A 26,740-nucleotide genomic window follows, 5' to 3' on the forward strand; every position below is an offset into this window, starting at 1 on the left:
TTGTGACAATGTTTGATGAGTTTAAAAACACAAAACAGCATTCCAGTTTCTTGTTTTTTATTGCTTTACTTGTCCTGGTCACACAACAGCATGGCAAATCCCACAGTCATATGAATGATAAGCCAGAAACTTTGGCAGCCATGGTTGTAGTTGCTGTCAAAGGGAAAAAAAAACAACTAGAACCTGCACACCTGTGACTTACAGGAGAAAAGAAAAATGAAAAACTGATGAAATGCCAAAAGTTATACAAAAATGTGAAACAATAACATTTTAAACCTATCTTTCAAAAAGCTTACTTCATTTTTTCCCTTAATGTGACAACAATCAGTAGTCCATGACCGATAAGAAATGACAAGAATATTCAGTTGAAATCAGGAAAACCCAGTTGACTTTGTATACATGTGGGGCCTTTATACCTGAATAGTGTGCCAAAAATACATTCCAGTTACCTTGGCAGTCTCTTGTCAGGTGAAACTCTTGTTACAAAACTTAATGCTAATTATAGCTGAAACAAAATTTATTGCCATCAAGTTTCGATAAAGTGCTGATCAAGGCACTTGCTTGATGCTGTAACTTAATACCAAGCATGCCAATCCAATTAAGCAACTCCACTGTGCAGAATGAAACACACAAAAAATACAGATATACCCTTCTCTGACCCACAGAAGATACTTCATAAAGCAGGATTAATAAGTCAAACACACTGACAAAACTGGTATGCTCTTTACCAAAGGTATCAACAGCATGTTTTATTTTCCCTTTTGAAACATGGTGTGAAAGTTCTGTCAACCAGTCAAGCCCCGAGCTATGCTACAACTATCTGAAACTTCTAATCCAGCTGTGTGAAATATAGTTCTGCTCCAGGTGTACACGAAAATGCAAAGTTCAACACAAGGTTCATCTTCAAAATGTAAGCATGTGTGTGCCGCTTTATATACATTGGGTGGTAGTTCACATGGACACACAGTTTACCTTTAAAACGCACAGTTTATGAAATTTAAACTTGCAACCTCTAAAATCTTTAAAAAGGACAAGCTCCACCTTCAGTGAAACTGCCACCTACATGCACAAAGAAGAGAACTGCTAACTGGGCACCTTTATTACTGTTTACTTAGAAACAAAAGCAAGCTCTACTGGTTTCGCTCATTGGGAGATGTGTGTCACCATCATTATTCAAGTCATTATTCGAAATTAGCTCAAGTCCTCTCAAGAAAAAAGAAAAACATAAAAAACAAACTCTTTCAGAGCTGATATCCCTGTGTAAAACAAAATTCATCATGGCACTTTTTGATAGCACTTAAAAAAACAACAAAAAAACCCCCACAAAAACAAGTCTAACACTAGTAAATGCATTCTTTGGTTTCCATGAAATGTCAGCTTTCGACATCCTTTTGTAAATGTTTGATCCCATCCCAACATTTAATCTGTGCGTTTCTGATGTAATCTGAGATGCATATAAGGCTTACAAAAGATCGGCAATAACAAAGCGACAATCCAAGAGCTGTTAAGTCATAAACTTCTTCTCAAACTGTCTTATCAACAGTGAAAGACCTCGACGTTTGCTTCTTATGCAACATTCAGACAATAGTCCAACCGTCTGTATTCATGAGCAACATGTGAAGCACAGTTTCCTTCGCATATCAGACCAGTGTTTTGGTTTCAGGATGACCTTTTACAGTCACTACACTTCTGAAACTGGGTTTATACGTCCAAAATATTACCGCTCCTGACTGACCAAAAGCAGCTCTCTTCTCCTGAGAATCTTTGAAAAGCACTGTTGGTCATCATTTCTTAAAAAAAAAAAAAACAAAAAAAAAAAAAACAAAAAACAGTGCAATCTGGTCATTTTAGCCTTTTTCACAAAGAAAGCTTGAGAGGCTAATTTAAGCAACACTAATTGATCACCATCTAAGCCACAATCTGGTGTTTCAAAATAAGCCTCTTCCCTTTTTTGGTTCTGCACATTCCTCAAGCTAGCCAAAATGACCCTACAGTCTGCTGGTCTGTCATTTAATATGCTTTGGCTACTGTTTCAGTAGCAGCTGACGGTCATTTACAAATTCAGAATGAAAAAGAAGTCTTTAATTAGAGACTTAAACTTGTGCCAGATGTTCAGCTTGCTGCTGAGCTTCGTATGACCATGGCCTGTTTGTAGGCTTCTGTTACGTTATCACAGTCTGTAATGGAGAAGGCGCTGTCAGCCGCCCCGGCCTCATAGCAGTTCCAGGGCCTAAGCGACCCCTCCCGAAGAATCCCGTCATCACAGATGTCCAGCAAGTTGTCAGCAGACACGCATCCTCTCATGCTCGCTTTGACCGGTTCTTCCATTTGTGTTGGAAGTCCAACACGGTCAGGAAGATCCAGCTGGTCAAAGGACTCTGAAGACAGAATGCTGTCCTCGCTGATGGCCCCACTTGGTCTGGACCTGGTTCCTCCACGGGGTAAAGACACTGCCAGCTGGTCCAGAGAGCCAAACTCCTGAAGGCAGCCCGAAGAATACTTTCCATTACGCTTTAAGATGCCTTTCCGGTAGGGTGGTGCTGAAGGACACTCTTTGGGATGTGGTGCCCAGCCAGAGTCACTATTCTCAGGAGAGGATGAGTAGTACCCTGACTCTTGTTCCGAAGACTTCTTTAGGATACCTTTGCGGGGCTGCTGTTCAGATGATGGAGTGCTGGCTGGTGTAGACAAGCCCAAAATGGTTTGTGGCTCCACTGAACCCACAGTGGGGGTTTCACTCAATGCCTTCTGCTTCACGCTGTTGCGTTTCTTTAAAATACTCTTAGAGGGGCGACTGTCAGTGCCCGATTCATGAACAGTCTGGGAGACATTGTTTTCTTTGCGTGACCTCCGTAGAGAACGCTGCCGGACCACATCCCCTCCTCCACCCTGCGAGCGGAGCAGACAACGCATCTTGGAGCCGTTCTCCAGTAAAGGCCTGGAAGTACGCCGCAGCCAACTAGCAACACTGGCCAGCCCAGCTGGGTGCAATGACGATGGAGTGGCTGGTGAAGGGGCCTGCTCTACTGGGCTGCTCTTTGTCTCGGACAGTAATGGCTGCTGATAGCCCCAGTTGAGCCACCAGTGTCCTGCAATCTCCTCTATTGTGGCTCTGCGCTCAGGATTCACCATCAACATCCAACGGATAAGCCCACAAGCATCTATGAGAGAACAAGAGAAAAATATTGTTTCTTCCTGAGGTGTCACTGGAAAATGAATAAAGATGTATCAAACCTAAAATAAGTTTGAGATGCCACAAAGTTGAGCTGAAAGACTCACCAGAGGGGTTGGTGGGTTTCCGGTAGTTTCCAGTACTGATCTGTTGTACCAATGTCTTGTGGTTGTGTCCATCAAATGGCATTGTGCCATGAACCATGGTGTACAATAGCACACCAAGAGACCAAGTGTCCACCTCTGGCCCGCGATAAGGACGTCCATTCACAATCTCTGGGGAAGCGTAAAGAGGGCTGCCGCAAAAGGTTTGGAGGTACTCATCACCATGGTAGAGGTTCGACAGGCCAAAGTCTGCAATCTGTGAGAAAGAGAAGATGTCACATGGACTGATGTCAGATGTATTTTTATCAGATTAATGCATCAGAATTTTCCATATCCATCACCATCTCTCATCAGTTACTCATGATGCATCATACCGAGCAATACTGCAGGAAGTAATGAAATCTGTCAAATGAAATATTCCATTCTGACATTCCTCTGCATTTACCAGAAAAAAAAACACAAAATGATAACATCTATAACCCTCTCCTTATACTGTGAATAAATATTAGGGCATTATCAGTAATTTCTTTTTTTGAGTAAGCTTAATACCTTATGAATAAGTAATTGATTTCTTGATAATTATGAATATTTTTTACCATGGAAAATACATCAGACACAGACCTCCTGGACCTAGACTACTGTTCACCAAACACATATTTTCTTTGAGTCTGTACTAACAGCAGTTTTATCGAGTCAGCACATTGCAAATTAGAGCTTACTTCTGCTGGACTTTCCTCCTACATCTTTCCCACTGTCATAGCTTTTGTCTGCTCTAATGGTTGCTTCTATTCTTCGGTGAATGTTTTATTTTTAGCAGGCTAATCTCGGCTATTGTATAATCACAATATTACTAGCAGGGCTTGCAAATGATGCGATACAAGGCTACCGGTGGTCTGTCACCACTGCTTCCTCCTTGTGGCTTAAATGCATGTGGTTAGTCATCAAACTAGTATTTCTACGACAGCCAAATATGGTCATCTTTTTCTGTGAAAAGTACTCCCAGACATAACTCTTTCAAGTCACAGCTTACGCAGTGTATGTAGTGCTAACTGAGTTGAACTATTTTAGCCTAAACAATGCATACCCAGGTGCAAGAATAGTTAAATGTTACTCAAATAATTAAGTCATCAACGAATACTTGAGTAGTTAAAAATTGGCACAAAATACAATTTTAATGATTAAATGCACGTGTTTACATCTTTTATGCTTACCTTTACATTGCCGTTTCCATCTATTAAAATATTCTCCAGTTTCAGGTCCCGATGTACTATTCCATTCTAGATGAAAAAAAATAAGATTTGTTTTTTAGCATAACAGTATAAGATTTTACAAATGAATTCCCCCAAACAGCCCATCTCATGCTGCTTCTCTAGAGGTGTCTTTATTACATAAAAGGATTAGTGTTTTACTAGGTCAGAGCACATTCTTTTCCAAGTGAAGATTGTTTTATGGTACGTCAGCTATGCCTCATTGTCCTCCGCTCTGCAGGAGGGCATACCTTTGACTAGCAGATTTTGAAATTGTTTATACTTCCAAAAATGCAGGTCATTTACTTCTTTGCATGGGTCCTGCTTGAAGTCAGGGACACATTGTAGATTAAGTTAAACATTTTTAGAAACCCCCCCCCCCAGCCACACAGCGGACTTAAATGTGGTTTTAAAGGCTTTGTGACTTCTGGCAACATGGAAAAAAACTACATTTAATCAGACACCAGCTCAGTAAATAGAAAAGAAACAGCACAGATGGTTAACAAAATGCTACAGGGCAATTCACTGAGTAAATATCATCCGGTAAAAGCCCAACAAAGTGCATAACAGCTACACTAAAGTATAATGCGCCTTATAATGTTCCTAATTACACAGCTCTGGACTACAGGAACAACTGATTGTGTGTGTTTGCAGATCCCTTCTGTTCCATCACACCCTCATTAGAGTGTGAGACCATGTGTGTGTGTGTGTTGGGACGGCTGGCCTTTAGCCCTAACACTGCCACTCCACAGACCAACCGTTCACTTCCCCCTGCATCGTTCACAGGCAGGCTCTCTGTGAATAATGCCCATTATGTAACTCTGGGGGTGCCAGCGCCCTGGAAAATCACAACTAGGAGGGCGACTGGTCTGACAGGAGCTCTGTGCTTTTTGCTTTGAAGCAGCAAAAGCACTTGGCTGTAATGCTAACTCTATTTGCAAGATTCATAAGGATACACATTGAGAAAGGATCCTTTAGGTAGTATTTTATATCAAAAAATTATGTTCTGCATTGAAGCACTGGATTGAGATTTATCATCTCACCTGATGGCAGTAATGCACAGCTGATACAATCTGTCTGAAGAAGTGCCTGGCCTCACGTTCAGAGATGCTCCTTTTGTCGCAGATGTAGTCGTACAGGTCCCCTTGGCTGGCATACTCCATCACAATCACTATTTTGTCCTTGTTCTCAAATACTGAAAGATCAAAATACAACAACCCCCTTTCAGTCAAAGTTTCAGATACAAATCATCACCCAAATTTCCTTCCATTCTTAACAGAGCAGAGCATTTAACAGTAATGACACAAGGTAAATCAAAGCTGCTATCTTGTACGACCTCCAGCTCACTCTGATTAGGATAAACAGGGCCCCGTGATGGTTGCATTGCAAACAAACATGCACTGAGCTGCAAAAACACTGAGTGATGACCATCTCATCAGGCGTGAGGGGGCACTGGAAGACACAAGGCTCTGCACATTATCCTGCAGCGCTGACGGGGTACCAAGGGGTATCATCGCTTACGTAACTTTGCATCAGTCTTCACAAAGACTTGCGTGACCAAATCCTGAGCCTCAAACAGAGACTGATTGAGAGATGTGGCTTTTCAGGTATCACGTTTCAATCCGCATGTGGCTCAGAGATTAAGTCACTTTTTGATGAAGCGACACCACATCACACACAAACACAACACATACTCACGCAAACAAACAAAAGCCCATTACTTTACCTTCATATATGGTTATGATGTGAGGGTGGCAGAGTGTGGACATGATCTCTATCTCTCTGCGAATATGAACTAGGTCTTGCTCATCCTTGATCTTCTCTTTTCTGATTGACTTAATAGCAACCTGAAAGGAAAAGAGAAAAACAATGCATTTATCTTACTTTGCTTACTACACCAAGAGATTAAAAAACCTGGCATTATCAGGTGTCTTCAAAGTGATTTATATGTACCCAAGAATTATCATGAATATGCAGATCACTTGCTATCCCTGCACAAATAATCAAAACTGTCTCACATGCTCCTGAAATTACATCAATGTATGGGGTCATAAAGATTGTTTTTCAGTTTGTGCAGCTGATCATGGAGTTACAGACACATTATAGTGTGTTTTTAAGTTTTACACAACCACAATGCATTTCATCTGCACAAACCCCTCTGCAGTCACCGGGAAAATGTTAGTTTTCTTACTGCTGTTTGACAGGGGTGACTCAAGATTTTTCAAAACTTTTAAGTGTGCCTTGAGAAAAGAAAAGGTAAAGTTATCATTAGAAACATAATATAGCAGGATCTAAGGTTTTGTTGATTTTTAACACTTGTGAAACAATATAACATATGCCGTTTTAATGAAAAAAAAAGCATCCAAAAGCAATGCAACATTTGCAATATTTCGGTGCCAAAGTATCACTACTGTATATTTGCAATTTTGAAAGAGTGTTGCTTGCAATAATAAAATGATTATAAAGAAGAAAGAATATAGGGTGCCCAGAACTTTATTTTTTGCCATGGTATCAAATCATGTATCTAGACTGTCTGATTTTTATAACTACAGAAACAATTCAAAATTAAAATTCTGATATTATGACAACCCAAACAGCAGTACACATTTAAACAATCCATTGTTCTATAAATTAAACAGTATTGAGGTTACTGTCAGATTATTTCACGATTTTGAAACCTAATTTAGAAATGTAGGGACTTTTTTCATTACCAAAAATTGACCTTGTGGCTTAAGAATCTCTTATTATATAAAGGTAAAACGCATCTTTTTAATTACTTTACATTGACTTAAATACATTGTTTAGTAGAAAGAAGTTGGTGTATTCATTTAGTGGATTCATGAAGTTCATGAAGAACTGCCTTTCATCTAAAGGTTTTGGTCTTGAGACAATGAGCAGGGAACTGAAAACTATGTTAAAAAACAAGCAGAGGGCTGCTAGGTCATGCATTGTCTGCCATTAAGAAATCTATTGTCTGCTGTTGTTGTTGTAACTCTCACAGTAAGGAAATTTCAATTGTATCTGTTTGGGTCTATGATTTTAAAACTGTTGCCCGCACACACGTTTAGCTATCTGTTTGCATGTCTTTATGTTGCCTGAGACTCTCTGAGGCTCAGATGCCTGGGATTCCTCAAAGTACAGAGTGCGTCATCAGTCGACCCTAACGCTCAGGGGGTGTCATGACGCACCAGGTGGCACTGGTGGTGGGGTGTCCTTGTTTTCTTTAGTCTATCTCTCTCGAGGCAGCAGACACAGGAAAATGAGTGAGGCAGCAAACTGTCATATCAGTTTCAACACACAGCCGTCTGGTGTCATGAGTCACTGTCTAGATGCTCCTCCAGGCCAGCACTGTATTCAAAGCACAAAAACCTCTTTCCTGATTCTGGGAACTGAAGTTTCCTGCGTTTGTTTGCATAGCTGTCAGACGGGCTGAACTCACACTCATGATGGGTTCACACCCCTATGCGGTTATCTCTGTGTTAGCAGGCTTTGTCACTCAAAGTTTGATCCACGCAATAGGCACTGAGGTTTGAATATTTGATATTTAACTCTGAATTCCTCAACTGACAAACACCAAGTATTACTGCACTGGAAACATTTTTTCTAACCAAGGAACTAAACAGACCAAAGAAATTAAGAATTGCTTCAATAAATAGTGCATAATAAGTTAATGCACAATGGTTGTGTTTCACATGAAAACTGGAAAACAGTTGTAGAGTTGATCGTCCCCCAACTAGAAGGTTGGGAGTTTGATCCCCAGCTTCTATAGTCACATGTCGATGTGCCCCTTGGCAAGACACTGAACCCCCCAGAGCTCCTAGTGCTGCAACACTGGTGTGTGAATGTTAATGAATGTGATTAACTAATACTGATGGGCACATCACATAGCAGCCATCAGTGTGTGAATATGGTGTAAATGGATACATGTGACCAACCATGTATAAAGCTCTTTGAGTGGTCAGATGACTATAAAGAAGCTATAAAAGCTATAATCTGTTCACCTTTTACCAAACCAGGAGCTAGCTGCACAGGCTTGAGGAACAAGCCTGATTAATCAATTGGAGAAGTTTTCATGAATTGAAGATCCATACATCCTTCCACCTTCTGTAGTGCTAATGAAGATTTACACACCAGTTAAGATATGCTGAAGATTAGCCCCCTACAATTAACACCCAGTGCTTTCAGGTGTGTTGCAAAGGAGCAGACCCAGCTGACAATGCTAACACTGCTAATGCAGTAAAGCAGGCAAATACGCAACCTGTATTAAGTACAGAAAAGGAGGTAAAATGTTATTTAATAATAACAGTGCAGAATGGCAAGTTAATGTCAGATTTTCTCACCTAAAACTATCTTTTTTCTTTTTTTTTTTCCAAAAAGTTCTTAGTGTATTGTACCCCAGTGACTTGTTGAATCTTAGGCCTGTCACAGCACTGGTCACTTCCTCTCTTAGCCTTTCAATCTCAAAGAGAACTATTAACCCAATCATTTTAAATACCCTTAAGATGGGCTTTCAATTTAGGAAGAACTTTGATTATGTTAAATCTTTGACGTAATAATCACCTCTTTCCCCAGATAGCTTAAATTCCGTATTCTCTGTGGCAAAGACTAGACCTCTCTTAATTAAACGGCATGCACATAAATGGCGTACTTGAAAGCCTTAAGGATCTGTCAAAAAATGCCATCTTCCTCAATCCAGCCTTTTTCTTTAATTTCAAGTACAACACTTTTAAGCACCATGACCCTCACTTTCCAAAAATATATTCAGCTCTTGATTTTGATTTATACTACAAATCCTTCAAAAAGTTTGATCTGAAGAATAAATCTTTGTATATTTTTCCTTAAAACCAATCCCTTGCTAAGATTAAGGTGGACTGGAAGAAGGGAGGAGGAATTAGGGGAAAACGTGGCTCAAGATACAGTATGTGGAACTGTGCGCTACTAAGAGGGAATTGCATTTCTTTCTGTGGAGAACTAAGTGTCATGCAATTCAAAGTTCTACACTGGTTGATTTCTAATACCCCTGCCAACGTAACCCACACGTTCTGGTCATGCCTGGCTGTGGCTGCTTTTTGGACTCTGATCCTTTCAAGAAAAAGATGGAAGAATTATTGCCATCACAACACCACTGGCACACAGAGGAATTTTTATTACATTGTGAATCAATAAACCCACATAAACCATCTGTGTAAATGAGTGACCTCATGAATTTAGTCCAGTTAGAAAAGACAAAATACTCACTGGGAGTCACTGTTTTGTTATATTTCCACTTATCTCAGTATTTGTGCCTACATATCTCCTGCACTGCTTTTGCCCTCACTTCCATGGGAGAGTGTATGTTGATTTGCATTTACAGTGAAGATTTGGATAAAGAATAGTTTGGCTGCCTTCCCTCCTCACATTCCTACAGTCATAATAAAACAGGTTTTGCATATATCCTTTCTATATTTACATACGGCATTACATATTGTACCAAATGTACTTCTATAAACTTAGCTCAAAAAGAAGGAAATATGTGTTTGTTACATTAGTTTCTTTGTTATAACAATGCATTTTGGCAATAAATCTTATTCCACAGGAAAGTCTGTTTATTTCTCTTTTAAATGGTGCAACATTTTTAAGGAACTTGCATTTGCAGGATGAGCAGCAGAGCTTAGTATTTGGGTTGCAACCATGAAAGTTTTGCCAAATCATCTCTGCCAATGCCAATCAGCTTATTTTGCCTTTGCTTTTTGCTTTTGTTTTGAGCTTCTGATACCTCTAGGTGCTGTATGAAAACCATGGGGGGAGGATTTCCTACTTGTCAAGGACATCTTCTGCCAAAATAATAATAATAGTAGCATCAGACAAACAGGAACATAAAATATTCCTGTCCTTGAAAGTATAAAAACCTCTGAAGGCCTTATTATAAAAGAAAAATTCTGATGATACATCATAGGGAAATGAAACATTTTTGGATCCTAACTTCAGTTACCAAGAGCTAAGTCCACCATAAAATGAATAATATTCCTCCTCTCACGTCATCAAGAGGAATGAAAAGAAATTCTATCACCACTAGTTCCTACCAACCACTTAAAATAATAGTTATTGTTGATGATTTAATGAGTCAGCCAATAAAGCACACTTGTTTCGATAAAGAACCTAAGAAGGACTCCAACCACAAACAATATGATGAATTTATGATAAGCCTCCCTTTTAGATTAATTTGGTTGTCTTTGTAGATACACACACAGAGTACATGCACGTCGTGCGTTAAAGTCAACCCTGAGTGAATGTATCATGGAGCCCTCTACCTAAATGAGTTATATAATCAAACTGATGCCCTTAAACAATAGGAACAGCTGTAGAGCCAGGATGCACGCAAGATGAAACCACCCTTTGTGTCATGTCACTCCCTGTGTCAAATTACACTGCTATGTCAATACACTCCAAATACTGTGATAGGTAGATCCAAACAAAGCAAATTAATGTTTCTCCTCTCTTCGCCGGCTGCTAAAACATCCATCTAAGCCATGTTTGTCTGGTGTGCATCCACATGCACATGCATTTGGACTCATCAGTATTTTGAAAGGGCTGGTTATCTTCTTTTCTAATCACTAGTTTGACATTTGAACATGGGTTTTATGCCTGAAGATTATGAAGTTGCCTGCAGGGAAGAATCTCAGACAGCAACTCATATCCTACAAGAACAGAGTCTACCAGCAGCACCATGTCATGTCAGGTGGCATGAGACTAGAGAAGGGTGTGTTGGCAGGACTGAACATGTGTCACTGCCTGTTTACTGCAGGCTCAGGAGGGGAATTCCTACATTTACTTCCTTAACTTTTTTGCACTTTTACTCAAAACAAACATGGCCTATAATCATGCCGTTTTTTTCTGGTTAAACAGGAGGGCAGCTGGGCTAACTGAGTTCACAACTATGTCAAGTGTCTTCTTGAAGCCATCTACCTGTAAAAGTGGAGAGTGTTTGACATTAAATATTTATTTTCTTTGCTGGATCTGTCTTGGTGAAACTAAAACAGATCAAGCAGTGTGCAAATTATCAAGACCAGACCTAGTTTGCTTTATGGATGCCAGTTTATTTAGAGCACCTGTTGTGTAATAAAAGGCAAATAAAAGAGCCCTGCAATAAACTCTCTTATCCAGCAGAGATAACACTTTCATTTTTGTCGAAACTGCTTCACCTTTATGTTCAATTAGTAGCTTTGAAGGGAACTGTGTTGAATTACAGTGATCTAATTATTACTTCAGTGACCCACAAAAGACGGCTATATAACACTTTTGGGGCACTCAAACATGACAAAAATAGATGGAATTGTTAACAGGATAAATTAAGAATGTGTGATCCTATTATATTTTTCTCAAAAGATTTTAATTTGTTTGTCTACTCCTGTATGCGCCTTAGCGTATTATCCCTGGCCACCATGATTTAAATACCTCCCTTTTCCCCTGAGGTAGTGAGGACCTGGAATTCACCTGAAAGACCTGTAGCAATTTCCCCCTCTTCCTTCTTTAGGAGCAAAGAAAGAAAAGTGACCTAACTTTCCTGTCTCAAGGAGTCCCTACTGTGAATTTCCTCAGTCTTTCCAGTTAAACGCCTTTCCTTCATGACTTCTTTGCAACAGTAGGATGTGACTGGATAAAACTTAGTGTGTATAGTTACGCATTAATATAAATCATTCTCTACGTCCTGCTTAGAAGGGTGATCTCAAGCTGAAAATATAGCTTTTTTTCCTCTGTTATAAACCAAAAATACCAAGTTCAGATTGTAGGTTTGCCTAAGGCAGACAGACTCTTATTGAAATCGGAATCATATAATTTGAATTTTATTTACAAAGAGGATCAACATGCTATACTTTTCAACCCTTTTAGTCAACACAGCATTATCCAAACACAGAGTGCTTCTCTGATGTGGTCAGAATAAAATTATATAATTGGATGATTGCATATGGGTCGCAATTAAACAGCTTATTCAAGCAGCTTATTAAAGACTGCAAAATAGGAGCAACCCCCTCAAAAACAAACAAAGTGAAGTCTCAGGCAAACTAAAGCCGGTTTGGCAGGAGAAGTTTTACCTGCAGCAAAGACACTTTTTTAAAAAACTTTTTTTATTGGTTTGCAACTCTGGAATATGGTTCAAAAGCTCTTACCAGGAAGAAAATACAAGCACAATCTCTCAGATTTTTCCCCAGGTTAAACCCAAAAGTAGTCTACCTGTGAGCAATCTGCAGGTCATCTAAAAATAGAAAAGTATGTCTGAACAACAGGTGGCCGACGGGATAGGGTAAACAGACCTTAATACTGGCTGAAGATGTGGATGGTAGTATTATAGATGGCTCACGTGGTGAATTAGAGGTAAAATAAATGGATCTAAGTTCTTACCAGTCTACCGGATCTTTCCTTGGCTTTCTTCACCTTGCCATAGGTTCCTTTTCCCAGGGTCTCCAGAAACTCGTACCTGTGCTTCAGGTTGTGCTTGTGGTGGTGTCTTTTCACGGCTTGCTTTTTCACCTGAGCCTGGCTCGGACCTTTTGTTACAAGTGTATTTTCAGCAGCCGGTAACACCGTCCCAAAGGACGGTCTGCGGTTTGTTGAAAGTCGGGTAACACTTAAGCCATCCATGCTGACGCGACGCTGTTTTTTTTTTTTTTTTTTTTTTTGTCTTCCTTCTTTTAAACGCAGGTGAGGATGTAAACGTGCATTTCTTTCCGCGGAGCTCTTTACTTCAACGATTGAGTTTTCAGGTTCAGTTAACACAACGACGTGACTGCAGACGGCGGATTTCTACAACTAAATGTACGAGACAGAAGTTGCGGCATCTAACTTAAACGTGCGTCGTGTCTGTAGACTACTCTCAATGATACTGAACCTAATGCCCGCAGGTCCACGGCATGTCGCGACACGAGCAGAGCTCCGACCGCAGACAAACACGTCAAATAGTTGAGGGGCGTAACAGGTACTCAAGGGGGCGTTTGATTTGTAGCAAAGGGTGGTGCCGTTTTAAGTTAATTTTCAATCATTCAACCCTCAAAATCATAACCAAGTTTTGATACATTTTATATCATTAGACGAACTAGAGACCCTTCTGTACGATTAGAGTAGGCATATAAGACTTACAGCTTCTTGTAGCGCTTTAACCTGTATTTTCATAATCGATTATTCTGTGCATTTCTGACTGTGGCTGATCTCTTGCATTATAAAATTTTGAAAAAAATGTAAAATGTCTTTCTAAAAACAGCATCTGTGCTAGCAACACAACCGCCCAAATATCTGTTCAGTATCATCAATGACCAAGAGGATAACTCTTCTAAAGGAAGTAAGAAGATGAAACCAGCAAATGTTTGACAGTTTTGCACGGAAACACTGTCATGAGTAGTGGTGTTTAACTAAACAGCTTGCTGTTAGGCTATTAATAGTCTATTCTTAATCAGCAAGTAGACTGTTCCCTAATTAAAGCAAAGAGGGAACTGCAACCGGTGCGCAAGGAAATATTCACCAAGCGCACCAAAAAGAGATCTCAAACGTGTGCCAAAGGTATCCAATACAGCACAGCCTTAAAACATATGTGAAATTAACCAAACATTAGAATGATTTTGTTCACCCACGGACTCTTGGTTAAAGATTTTAAAATGTTTGTACTAACATTTAGTATTTATAATAAATTCTGATAGTTCACTGAAAATTACCGAGAAATATTTCGTCTAACTCAATAGATGAATCCCCAAAGTTTGAGTTACTTCCTAGTTTAAGATTTGAACTAAAAATATATGGATAGCTTATAATATATGTTGTGTTAAATAGGGAATGTTCTTATCCCTATCCTTCGTGTAACATACTAGATTAAAGGACATTTAAGTGTCTTAAAAGTACATTTATCGTCTTGATACTGTAGTCTAATTTACTGAGGAAATATTGTGGCCAGTTTAACTCATTGCAGGCAATTTATTTGTTAGATATGTTTTAACATAGGTTATAGTGCACCCATATCCTGTTGTGGTAGGCTACATGATTCTTTCACTAGAATAGCGAAAAATAATCAAATAGTGATCCGCCATTCACAATTATAGGGAAATAATGCCGCTGGGATAAATACTATTATCCTATGGATCACTGTGACATTGATCTTTGATTGGTTAGTGATTTAGATGTTGGTAGAAACTTACGGATTTCCCCTTGTATTCTGTGTGTAGGGGAAGGGGGTAGAGAAAAGGGAGATTTTTGTGTTTAAAAAAATCAATGTACCTGAATCAAATAGGAATTCAATCAATAGTGATCAAGGAAGAGAGACAGAGAAGAGGGAGATAAGGTTGGGTTGGTCTCATACAGTAATGGGCCACTAGAGGGCATCATAGCAGCATGCACGAGCTGAGTAAATTTATAGGAATCTGATTGATTTACTTTACATAAATAAACCCTGAAATTGTTTTCTATTGAATAATATATTTTAGTACTTAGTCTATAAATCTTAGTATGCATAATTGATAATCGATAATGCTATACTCAGGATAATTCATCCATCCACTGCTGATGAGTGTCATGTTTACAGTAATACTCAGAGCCAACTGGCTTCTCATCAGAGAGTTTGTCTGATTTGACCTCCTAACCCATCAGGGCCAGCCATTGTGTTGGCCATTCAGTTTTCTGAGTAATATGCCGGTGAGTTTTCACTCATGCATGCAGAGGAACATTGTGCACAAACCAAACAATATAAGGGCTTTTGGTGCTCGGGTCACCATTAGTCAACACTATCTGGCAACAGGAGGAAATGAACATTTGTTCTTCAAGAACAGTCACTAATATTATGATTTAGCTGAAAGGAGACACTATGAATAAATACTGAGTGACACTACAACAGACACATTTTCACAGCATGGATCATTAGGATCCATCACTTGTCTATCAAAGTTATAATTACTAATAGACTTTTGAAACGTATTTACATGCATCTTATCCAAGGTGTTTTGTCATTTAGTGTGTCAAGGGCTCATTATTTGCATTGAGACTTATCCCTGTGTTCAGAACCAATTACATATTCCCTACTGCAAATGTTCTTTATTTATTCCCATAGATTGTAAGACAAAGAAAAAAATTGTTGAATTGATATGTGGGCATAGAGAGTTAGAAAAATGTGTTGCATTAGTAGCTTCATTAAATTTATGGCAAAAAAGATTTCCTCAAGTGTAATCAACCTACAAGCCACTATGATTTATATAGATGACCTTTACTATGGTGTCGACAACTATCAAGAAAGTGTTCCCTTATAGCCTAAATGAAAACACAACACTGAAAATAAATAATTTCTGATGATGAATCAGTCATTTATGTTGTTCAGCTGTATAAGTGATATTAGAAATGTTCATCCTCTAAAAGTCACAGATTACCAGATCACTGTACTATGAATGAATGAACTAGGTTCTGTTCATGCTGTAAATGTCATAGCTGCCTTGTGATTGGTAAATTAATTTGTTTTCAAATTATTACAGATTTATGCAGTCTTTCAGTTAATAAAACACTGGTCCATTTGATATTTTGAAGGCTGCTTGTATCTCAGAAGGCTATAGCAGGTGGTACAGTGGTGTCTGAAGAAGTGGGCATTCCCTTCAGTTTAGACCCACATTTTTGTCATCCCATCCAATTTAAGAACAATGGCATATGCTTCAAACTAATCCTTCAGAGTAAGTACACCTAGAAATAGCCCTTTTATAATTGCAGATTGACACAAAACATATGCTGCTTGATTTAGAAGAGATTATTTTGAATTTATGAGGGAAGCAAGTCTAGCAAGGTGCTCATGCATGATTATTGGTTGTTGTCTGAGGCTGTTGTTGGATTAACTGGTGTGAGAGTTTGATCATTATGATTATCAATGATTATATTTGTGTATTATTCAATTAATAAAGATGTGAACATATGTGTTTGTAAATAGATCCACAAATGCATATATGAATACCTCATGTAGAAATGGAGACTCAGATTTGTTCATTGGTATTAATGTTGGTCTAATCTGAGTTAGAAAAGACAAGAGAACCTTTTATTTCATCAGTAACTTTATTTTATTTCTGATTCTTATTTTGATATGATTTTTAAATATATTTTGATTCTTTAAGTTTATTAGTTTATTGTTATCGGGAAACAGGAAATTCCACCAAAACTTTTGATGCTGCAGCTGATTAGAGAAAGATTTTCCAAGAAATGTTTAGTAGCTACAGCATCTGATTTTAGTGAGATTACACCACATCTCCAGCCATAGACTGCAGATGGAGAGCACTGACGTTCTGTGTGATGTACATTGAAGACATTGCCTCTATGTGTGCTCTGTTAATGGGTGTAATGTACAGACTGAAAGAACCCCAAACTCTCATTCTTTCACTGGACGCTTAAGACTCAGTCTTTAAAAATAAGCCAAGTAATTGATTAGTCTAAATTGTTGGCAATAATTTTCTATCCATCAGCTAAATAATTATTCTATATCTAGTTGCCACAATAAATTACACTATTCTTGCAATGCAAAAGATTACTGTTTACTTTCTCTTTTTGAAATAAAAGTATGCCTGTTTATTGTCTCTTTTCTCTGTCGATAAAGGAAATAGTTAAATATGTTGGTTGTACTTAATGTGTTGTGTGTGGAAAGTGTTTAAAATATTATTGTGTTGAACTAATGAATAAAAAAATGCATTTGATGAAAACTGTTTCAAAATGTTTCCCAGCATGCTCATGGGTATTGTGCTTTTGGACTAAAGGTTGAAGAAAACTGTGATTAAATGTGTTCTGATATTGTCTGTTATGCAGTTATCACTGTTAAGACTCTTTTGCACATGTTCTTGGTATCAGTGTTGCTTTAGTGATTAGACACTTTTGCACCCTGTGTGAAGTTCCCTGCTCAGTTACATTCTATCTATTAGGGTGAATGAGATATCAAAGGAACGATGAGCTGATCTTTATTGACATACTCATATTGTGCAAAACTTAAAACACTAATATGTTTTGAAAAAAGTCTTATTTTCTCTTAAATGAGGATTATAACAATTGTCAGCCCCTTTTATACAACAATTAACAGTGCATCTGCAATATAAGTCAAAATAATTGCAGTTAGGTATTTTTCTTCAAAATTATAATAATTAATTATTTAATTATTAAATTATATAAAATTAATTAAGTAAATCAAATACGTTTTACTTTCCCCCGGGTAGATTTATGGACCAGTGCTTTTACTTTTACCCAAGTAAATTTCATTTGGAGTAACTTTACTTGTACTAGAGTAAAATGGTTGTTTACTTGGTCAACCCCTGCCTAATAATACTTATCCTTTCTAAATTGTGACAATCCTACATTTCCCAGATTGCAGTGCGTCATCCCGAACCCCGCCCTTTCCTCTCCCTAACTTCAGCTCATGTCGACTTTCTGTTTTGCACTGATTTGATTGCCAGGTCCCACCTTTGCGATTTGGTGCGGACACACCTAGCCCTGCTGCACCGACACCAGCTCACCTCTCCACCTGCAGCAGGACCGAAAGAGAAACTGGTCAGCCCATGTCGCTCTGTTGTCGTCGCTGTGACACGGTGGAAGATGTCCGCTAGTTTCCCCGGGCCATAGCCAGTCTAGGAAGACCTCTTATCCCTACGGAGCCTTGTTTGGAAAAATCCCGACGTTTTTGACGCGTTAAGGCCCTTGTCATTTTGATGCAGCCACTTCAATTGGGGCAGCTCTTTTGAACACGGAGGTACATGGATGTGAAGCTGAGCTCTGTACTGTTTTCGAGAAGTTAAGGGCAGGGTATGCATGTGTCTGTTGTGCCAGGCCAGCGCGAGGACGGACAGGAGATGCCTTCTGGCTAACTGCGCTAACGTTTCTGGACTACAGCTAACTGAACAACCAACTACCAAGTCTTCAACACAAAGTTGTTGTTCTTGTTTCTTGTTATGGACACTCCTTAACATGAAAGGCATAACTCGGTTGGCGTGAACTAAAAACGGGACAACCAACACCAAAATGCCGAATAGCGGGTAGTTTGTTAGTTAAGCTAATTTTCGCCTCGAGCCTGCAGTTAACTTGCACTTGAGGCGAGACGTTGAGCTAGCTAACTGTGTTTTTCTGTTCAGTAGGATAACAACAAAGCCAAATGCACCGCGCTTATTCACTGACACCAAACAGTAATTGGACTGATATTGGTTCAGCACCAATAGACTAAAGTTATCGCATCTTAACACGGCCCACACGTAAATAAAGGTGCTGAATTGTTTCACATAACCTGGAAGGTGGGTGGGCGAACGTAACAGTATTAATATAACTTGGACACGACTTTTGAAAGGTGTGAAAATCCAACTAGAAAGCATTAGTATTTTTTGCACCTGCCAAACCATCACTGCAAGGAGGAGACAGCTGTCTCAGACTGGTGATCATGGAGGGAAATGTACAACAAAAAACAACTCCTTTAGCTCGGGAACTGACACGGATATTTAACAGCTACAACAAACACACGATACAGCTGAAGAAGAACTTGAAGGAAACTAACGCTTTCTTCCGGGAAATAAGGCAGAACTACAGCAATGCCTGTGCATCAACAGTGAGCTCGGATACATTTTCTCTGGAGTCAGGTAGGTTTGAACACATGCATCAGTATCTCCCCCCACCCCCTGCACCTAAATGTCGCAATCAAGCACCTTAGATGGTTTCTTTAAACTACAGCCACAGCTTTACAGTCTTTAATATGTTAAACCTATAGAGAAGCAAAGAACTGATTACTATCTGCTACCAAGTGATTTCTCCACCAAACCTAGACTGAAAAATTCATTAAATAGGGTTAGGGAAAACTAAAGAGATTAAGCCCCCTCTCAAAAGCATGAGCAGACTAAGTGCACCAAATATGCTGAGATTTCTGCACCCACTAGCCAGCTGAGAACTGAGGGATAGGCCTATCAGGCATTCATTATTATGTTACATTACATTACTGTGCTGTCTGTCTCTAACTTACATGTTTTTGTAGCCTTAATTTCCACCTTAAATGATCTTGTAATCCACTATTATATTCTTTCATTGTCTTATTTTTCACTTAGAAACTCATCCTGGATTAGGATTTTTGTTGGAAATCTAAAGTGTAAGACATGATCCTATATTGTCTAAAACTGGCAAAACACACAGCAGTGATGGCATGCCGATAAAATGAAGTGCGTCACATCCCCAGGGTTGGCTACTCCCTCAAAGCTGATGTCCTGTAAACACAGCAGGTCAAATAATTTTCCTCGATGTTGAATGACCAATGTAAATCCTAAGATTAGCCATAATCAACTGAAATATGGGACCATAATGCTGCCTTTGATGGGCAAAGACATGCCCTCACCTTCACATAAGATTGATCTGGTAAATGTCATGGTTACACTTTCTTATCTGGACAAAAATGTGCATCACATGATGCAGAAGGATCCCAGAATAGTTCTGGATCTATTATTTATGAAGTTATGCTTGTGTCTGCACTCACTTTCTAGTTTGCATGGTTTATCCAGTGATGCACGTTATGCAGCTCATCGCAGGTCTGTCTGAAATGCTAGCCTATAATGCATCATGTCTGGTCCATAAGGGATGAGTGCTAGCCAATAGTTACACTAAAATCATGTTTTTGGAAAGAAATGCACTGCTATGCACTTACATTCAGTAGGCCTTAGCTGCTGTACTAGTTGTGTAAGTACCTGACTGTGACTCAGCATCACTGAGGATTATGTCTTATGCTCAGTTAAAAGGTGGAATTAATTCTTGTGGGGATTCTCCACATCACAGGGCAAAGTCAGGGTATTATAGCCCAAGGTGTGACATCAGATTGTAAATGTTTGATATATCTATATCATCAAAACAATAGTGTCAATGTTAAATAACTATCAGATACCAGAAAAGAAACAGTATTTCAATTAGTACCTCATCTATACTTTCCACAAACTCTCAAATGCCAAGAAAAAATTGGATTGGTTTGGGTTGTGTAAAGTTATGCATCTCCTTTTTCTTGTCTGATCCCCTAGGCCAGCTCAGCTGCATTTCTTTCCCAAGTCATGAGGAAGAGTTCCTACGCAGCACTGTGGGTGCTGCTCCATACATCCTGGTGCTGGGCCAGGACTGTGCTGCTCGCTACCAGCTGCTCAACTGCCTTCTGGGGGAGAGACTGCTGCCACTAGGCCCAGAGGCCGGAGAGGCTTGTGAGGGCGTTCAGGGCACTGTCTGTAAGAGGCGGAAGCTGTGTTTCACCCACGGGAGACAGACACGGCTCAGTCTGGCTCTACCTGGCCAGTATGAGCTGGTACACCAGCTAGCGGCTAACTGTGGCCGATGGGATACAGTGCCCCGAGAAGACCTGGAGATTCATGAGGAATGTGAGGACCCGGCACATAGGCTAGCAGAGCTGGAGATCACCTTGCATCACCCACTGCTTCAGGTAGAGACATTGTCTGATGCTAATGCTTTGGCGTGTACTGATAATTGTCCATATAAGCGCAATCATTCACATACATTTCTGGTAGTTGCATTCTACTTACCCTGTGCAAATGCCATTTGTGTCATTGTTTTAAGACTGGGCAGAGTGCGCTAAAGGAGATATCACCTGAATACTAGCTGAGTTAGGTTAGCAGCAGGTCACCATTTAGTCCCTATAGAGTCATGCTTGAAGACTTCAAGAAGCTCAAATTTTAATGTGAAACCAGCAGCCTTTTGTATTCATTGGTTCTTAATTATCTTAACATTAATAGGAAGAAAAATAAGGCTCTTAATCCTGTACTAGGAAAACACAACTGAGATTTTGCTAGCGTTAAGTAACCAATTCAAGTGAGACATATTCTTCAGTCAAGGCAGGTATAATGATATAATGGTTGTATTGGCTACTGTGTTTGAAAAACAAATGATGACTGGCATCCATTTGATTATTATAAAGTGCAAATAATGAGGGTGAATGAAGAGCAGTTCGGTGAAAATTGGAGTGATTTTTGTGAAGGCGTCCTGGAGAAAATGTAATGAGTGCTGATGGCATCAAATGCTGGCATCAGTGCATCACTGAATTTGTTTTTCAGCTAGAGATGGGAGGTAAACCAATCAGAATTTGCTGTGTTGATATCCCTTAGTACACTCACATTGACATCACTCACAGTGACAGTAAACGATATAATAATATTTTTTAAATTATAATAGAATTAGACAAATGTATTACAAAGAAGCAAAAGTGTTGAAAATAAAGCCATTTTTCTCCAGAGATGTGGAGCAAGGTTAAAATATTTAAAATTTTATTAGTGTTTTTCCTTTTTCCATTTCTTTTTTATTTCCTTTTAGTTTTAATTCATTTTAAATGCTGGTTTGTTAGTTAAGTTTTTATTTTGTGAAAACGCTTCATTTATGTTTTTTTTAAGTGTTAGTTATTTTCAGTAATATGGAACTCATATCAAAGCAGAGACCCAAAAAGGCCAGAAAAAGTAAACAGCACCCAGTTTTAGAAATATAATCAAATAGGCATCACTTTACTCCTCACTTTATGTCTTTAAATTTGATATTTGAATATATCTCAAGACCTAAAATCACCAATGTGTGACATCTGGACCAACTAAATCAGGCTATTTTACACTTCCCAGGCTCAGGTCACAGGAAAAAGGTTGCTTTAAAACTAGTTGTTAAAGTAGCTTTGATTTTTGGAGCTATGTAGTAGATTGTAAATACATGCTGTTCACTCCTCTGTGCACAGAAGTCAGTGTCCCATGTGCCCAAATGTTCTTAGAAAGTGAAAGAATATAGAAAAAAACAAATTTCTCATCGCTGCAATGAAAAAGCTCATCAAAATGTAAAGTACTGTGCCTGAAACAAGTCGTAAAGGATGGATCAGTCAGTAACGCTTGTGTCAAAGACTAAAACTAAGCTCATTTTGTCTATTATTCAGTTACTTTTTAAACCCATAGCCCTTGGGGGATTAATTTATTTCAGTAATGAAGAGGAAACCTTCAGCACATTTAATCCCTCTAGAAGGAAATGTTTTCGCTTCCCAGTTTACCTTTGGACATGTCTATAAAATCAGGTCAAGTGACATAACAGTCATTAATTATTTTGCCATACAGTCAGTATACTGGTGTCTTATAACCACCTTTTTAGAATAAATTTATTTTGAGCAAAACTCAAAACAGTTAAAACATCGTATTATTTCCTGTACATATATATGTCACTCAATGTTGTATTGCCTTTATAGTTTTAAGCAAAAGACAATGTCTTCTATTTGAAGTCATGTTGTTGGGAATTGGATTTCACTATTGGAAATGTAGGCCTTCAGTTATGTCACTGATTTCTACCACACAGTGAGGCCCAGCTGTTTTTCTCTTTTTTTGTGGTGGCATTTCCATCTATGGCTTTGTGTTCACACGTACACAAGCTTTTCTCACAAACAGATTACTGAGCCAAGCTGATTATTTCCTGTGTTGTACAATGTTGTACTATTTATGCTACTGTTCAGAAATGCATTCTTTTGCGGTCACGTTTCTCCCATTTTTAAATACAGATGTACAGGTTTTGGGGAAAGTTGTGTGGAAAAGAGAGAATTGTCCGACACAGTGGTGCTGTCATGCTGGTCTTCAGCCTGAACATCTCAATATGTTGTGGTGGGAGTGAATTGATTAAGTATGCTGTAAGGACTGTACTCATTCCTTATTATGTGTGACACGTGGAAATTAGTCTCTAATCCTTTAGACCAAGGCCTCTCAGTGTGCATCACACAGCTCAAATAGCCAGGCCTAGTTCTGCCCCAGGAAAGCCCACCCGCCCAGCCCCCTTACGTAATGCCGCCGGTCTGGTGCGATTCACATGACTTGGTCATGTTAAAAAATCCCAAACCATTTGCTGTGATGAAGTTTCCATGGTTACAACAGATTTCTGGGACACTAGTCGTTCATCTCGTTACAAAGTTTTTCTTGGCTTTCACATTTTCAAAGCCTGAACCTGTATTTGTCTGAGCTGTGTGGGAATGACCGAGTCACAACTTTTGAACCCAACATGTTGTCCTAATGTTGACACTCATCACAGTCATAAACAATTAGATCTTAAAAGTTTAGAGATTGAGTTTAACATGAATTTAATGCTTCACCCATGTAATGGAATTTGTATGAATCCTGTGTTAAGGATAATTTAAATTCTTATCTGAAAAGCAGAGAAATGTAATAGATGAAAGCTGGAGGGAAAAATATGAGGGCTGGAAGTAAAGCATTTTACACTCCTGTTTAATGTCACGTGTAACTGAAAGCTACGGGATCATTCTGCAATCCCTTATTTGGGTCAAAAACTTTGTTACACTCGAGAAGAACTCAAAAGGTTTAATGACCGAGTTATTGTTTGTAGAGAAACATGAAAAGCAGCAAGAAAAACATTCTGTCATAGATGAGAAAAGCATTATTTTTTATATGGATTTTTTTTTTTTTAAGATTAAACAACATTAACATTTCTTCAGTTTATGTAGTTATTCTTGTCTGAAAAACTTGTGAATCCTCAAACATCCATCAGCTGTACCTCAAATCCTAGGTTAGCCAAAAGTTAAAGCAGTGAATGAATAAAGGGTTTACATGTTGTGGCCGCAGTAAATGAAGGCACAGAATCTCTCTGCTCTCTGTGGTATTCCCACACGCCTGCCATAATCACAGCCACTTGTTTTAGGAGCCAGCACTCGAGAACCAACTTGCTAATTAACCTTCTCCTCATCCCAGAGTTTACCCAAGCTTTCCTCACCTTATTGACCATTAAAGGTGCTAAACCATCACCCTGTTTTCGACATTCTTTTCAGGTACATCTGCTTTTATGTTTATTGCCAGTGCTCCAAGAAATTGCGTAAGAGAGTCTGGTGTTAACAAATGCCTGTGACATTTGCATTCACTTTAAAGCATGTCAATAGAAGCAGGTTTAATTTCTTACATGGTCATTTGTCGTCTCTGCTACTCTGTCTAAGTAGGTCAGCGCTACAGACAGCGGCAATAACAAGACATTTTAGAGACAAAACAGTCACTTCAAATAGCCCACAGAGCTTTTCTTGAAGGGTTGTTGCTGAAGACGAGCTGCATGAAGAGAATATAAACATTGTATTGATTTTGATTGGCTGCGAACAAATGTTTGCAGGCAATCTTTGTTCCAAAGAGGCTGCTCAGATGGGTTCAGCTCTTGTTTCTTGGAGACAGGACTGACTGTCTCCTTTGTGTCGCTGTGAGTCGTTTTTGCCTCTTTTTCTCTGGCTCTTTTCCCCACAGTCATGGTGTCTCGCTCTCAAGCTCTCTATTGGACTTTTTCTGTTCCTGTCATTATTTATGGAGGGTTAAGAAAACCTTTTTACTTGTACTGTTTTTCTGCCCCGTGTCACTTAAATTCCCAAGACCATCACAAATATTTGTTTGCCAATTTGTGTTCAGAAATAGAAGAAGAAGCATGTGATTTGTGTGGATGTGTTTATGCTGCCTTTGCCATGCCATCTGTTTGAACATCCTTTAGCAGTAATTGTTTGAAACCGAGCTGCAATTCTGTTGAGTGATTTGTAAAGTAGGGGTTTTAGTTTTATGTTTAAAAATTGTCCTCTGCATTTCAATGATTGAGATAGATCTCATGAACATCGTGAAACATCTCGGACAAACCTAAATCTTGGTCCAAAAGCAGCTAGACTTTATTGATATTCTTAAAGTCTCTAAAAGACTTGTTCAGGTTTAGAACTAAAGAAGCATTTTAGAGGAGTGGTGAAATGTCTTCAGGAATCTCAGTCAAGTCCAGTTGCCCCCTTTGGACCAATATTTTTTGTAGCTATGCCCTGGATGAATGAGAACAGACATTTGAAGAAAACTATGTCCATATTAAGTCAAGTTATTAATAACCTGATATGCTAAATAAACTCTTTCACATATCCATTGCATAGGATATATCTGATATCCATTTGGGCAACAGCCCATACATGGTGTTTGGGAAGAGTAGTTGTAGGACCTGTCAGAAAGTATCTCACAGGGTGATTGGACAAGTTTTCTCTGTGTCAACAAAACATATGACATAGTAAGGGTGCTCTGCCTAACCTTCATAATGCGAAGCAGCTAGTATTGTTCCTCACTATCAGTGGAGCCAGTTGATGATTCATGCTCGTGCCAAATCTGGCCGAAGAAGAGCAATGACATCTTTTCCACCAAGAAGAGCTTTCTGTGCTATTCTTTGCTCTTTTAATAAAGAAATGTCATCCAGTTCTGGTAAAGCTGCCAATATAGCTACATCCATGCTAATGTCTTCCCTGGCAGCTATTGTTTACAAGATTGAAGTTAGCACTTGTGGTAGCTTAACCACACCCATGGCTTGTAGATAGTTCTCATAAAATTATGCTGATTGGTCAGGTCACTGGAGCAAATGTTTTAATTGAAGGTTTGCAAAACAAATCCACCTGATGACTGATATAAAGTCTAGTCAATCTATTAACTTTGTGAGGTCAGACTATTGATTCTTCAGGATTACCTGATTTTTTTCCTGAAAGGAAATATTTCAAGTTTTTCAAAATTTCCTTTAACTATTCTTTATGTTTGGCCACATAAAACCATTGCAACCAACCTAGCACATCTTTTCATGTACTTATGTCAAATCTAAAAAAATCTGGGGAATTATCAGGCTATACACTGAACCTGGCCATTATAACGTAAATATAAATATGCTATGAAGTATTTAGTAGTTAATTTGCCTAAGGACCTAACTCTGTTAAAGGTAATTAATTATGACCCCTTGCTCTCAAAGATAAAGTCTGACTTTAGATGGAATCTAAATCTCTTTTTAAGTGTTACATCCAGAGTTTAGGCTATAAAGATGAATGTACTTCATTGTATTTGTTACAGACGTTACCAGTGGAAGTAAGAGAAAACAAAGTTTATGGAGTGGGACAAGATTGTTTCAAGATCCATTTGGCAAGGAAAGAGATCGAAAACAAAATATAGAACCCTATAGGTACCTAAAATTAAAGAAGGCCTTGCAATACCTTTTTTAAAACTGTATTACCAAGCAGCAGCACAAATAAAAACATTACTGAATCTATGCAAACGCTCATATTCAGCAAAGTGAAAAGAGATTGAGGCTATGATTGGGGACATAAAACTAAGAAAAACCTAAGAGAGGATATTAATCCATGGTTGGATTTATCTCTTAAAATCTGATATGAAATAATGACCAAGAATGGCCTGAAAGCACAATTGTGGATTGCATGGGATTCAGATATCCAT

General features: G+C 38.8%; 2 protein-coding genes across 2 annotated transcripts in view; one reads left to right on the forward strand and one right to left on the reverse strand.

Annotated features, from left to right (window-relative positions):
• Positions 1 to 46: 46 nt before the first annotated feature.
• nuak2 (NUAK family, SNF1-like kinase, 2) lies at positions 47 to 13,425 on the reverse strand. Its single transcript, XM_041783212.1, has 6 exons — positions 12,903 to 13,425; positions 6,250 to 6,370; positions 5,567 to 5,718; positions 4,488 to 4,553; positions 3,280 to 3,532; positions 47 to 3,161 (listed from the first exon to the last, which is right to left on the reverse strand). Exons 1-6 carry the CDS (start codon positions 13,140 to 13,142, stop codon positions 2,113 to 2,115), a joined length of 1,881 nt encoding a protein of 626 aa, XP_041639146.1. The 5' UTR covers positions 13,143 to 13,425; the 3' UTR covers positions 47 to 2,112.
• A 4,462-nt stretch (positions 13,426 to 17,887) lies between these two features.
• dstyk (dual serine/threonine and tyrosine protein kinase) overlaps positions 17,888 to 26,740 on the forward strand; it is a 29,199-nt gene continuing 20,346 nt past the window's right edge. Inside the window, exons 1-2 of the mRNA XM_041783358.1 lie at positions 17,888 to 19,114; positions 20,528 to 20,937. Of these exons, the coding sequence (XP_041639292.1) occupies positions 18,919 to 19,114; positions 20,528 to 20,937 (606 nt within the window). The 5' untranslated portion in view covers positions 17,888 to 18,918. The remainder of the gene's footprint in view (positions 19,115 to 20,527; positions 20,938 to 26,740) is intronic.

This window comes from Cheilinus undulatus, linkage group 3 (assembly GCF_018320785.1).
Source record: "Cheilinus undulatus linkage group 3, ASM1832078v1, whole genome shotgun sequence".
In the NCBI taxonomy this organism is placed as follows: domain Eukaryota; kingdom Metazoa; phylum Chordata; class Actinopteri; order Labriformes; family Labridae; genus Cheilinus; species Cheilinus undulatus.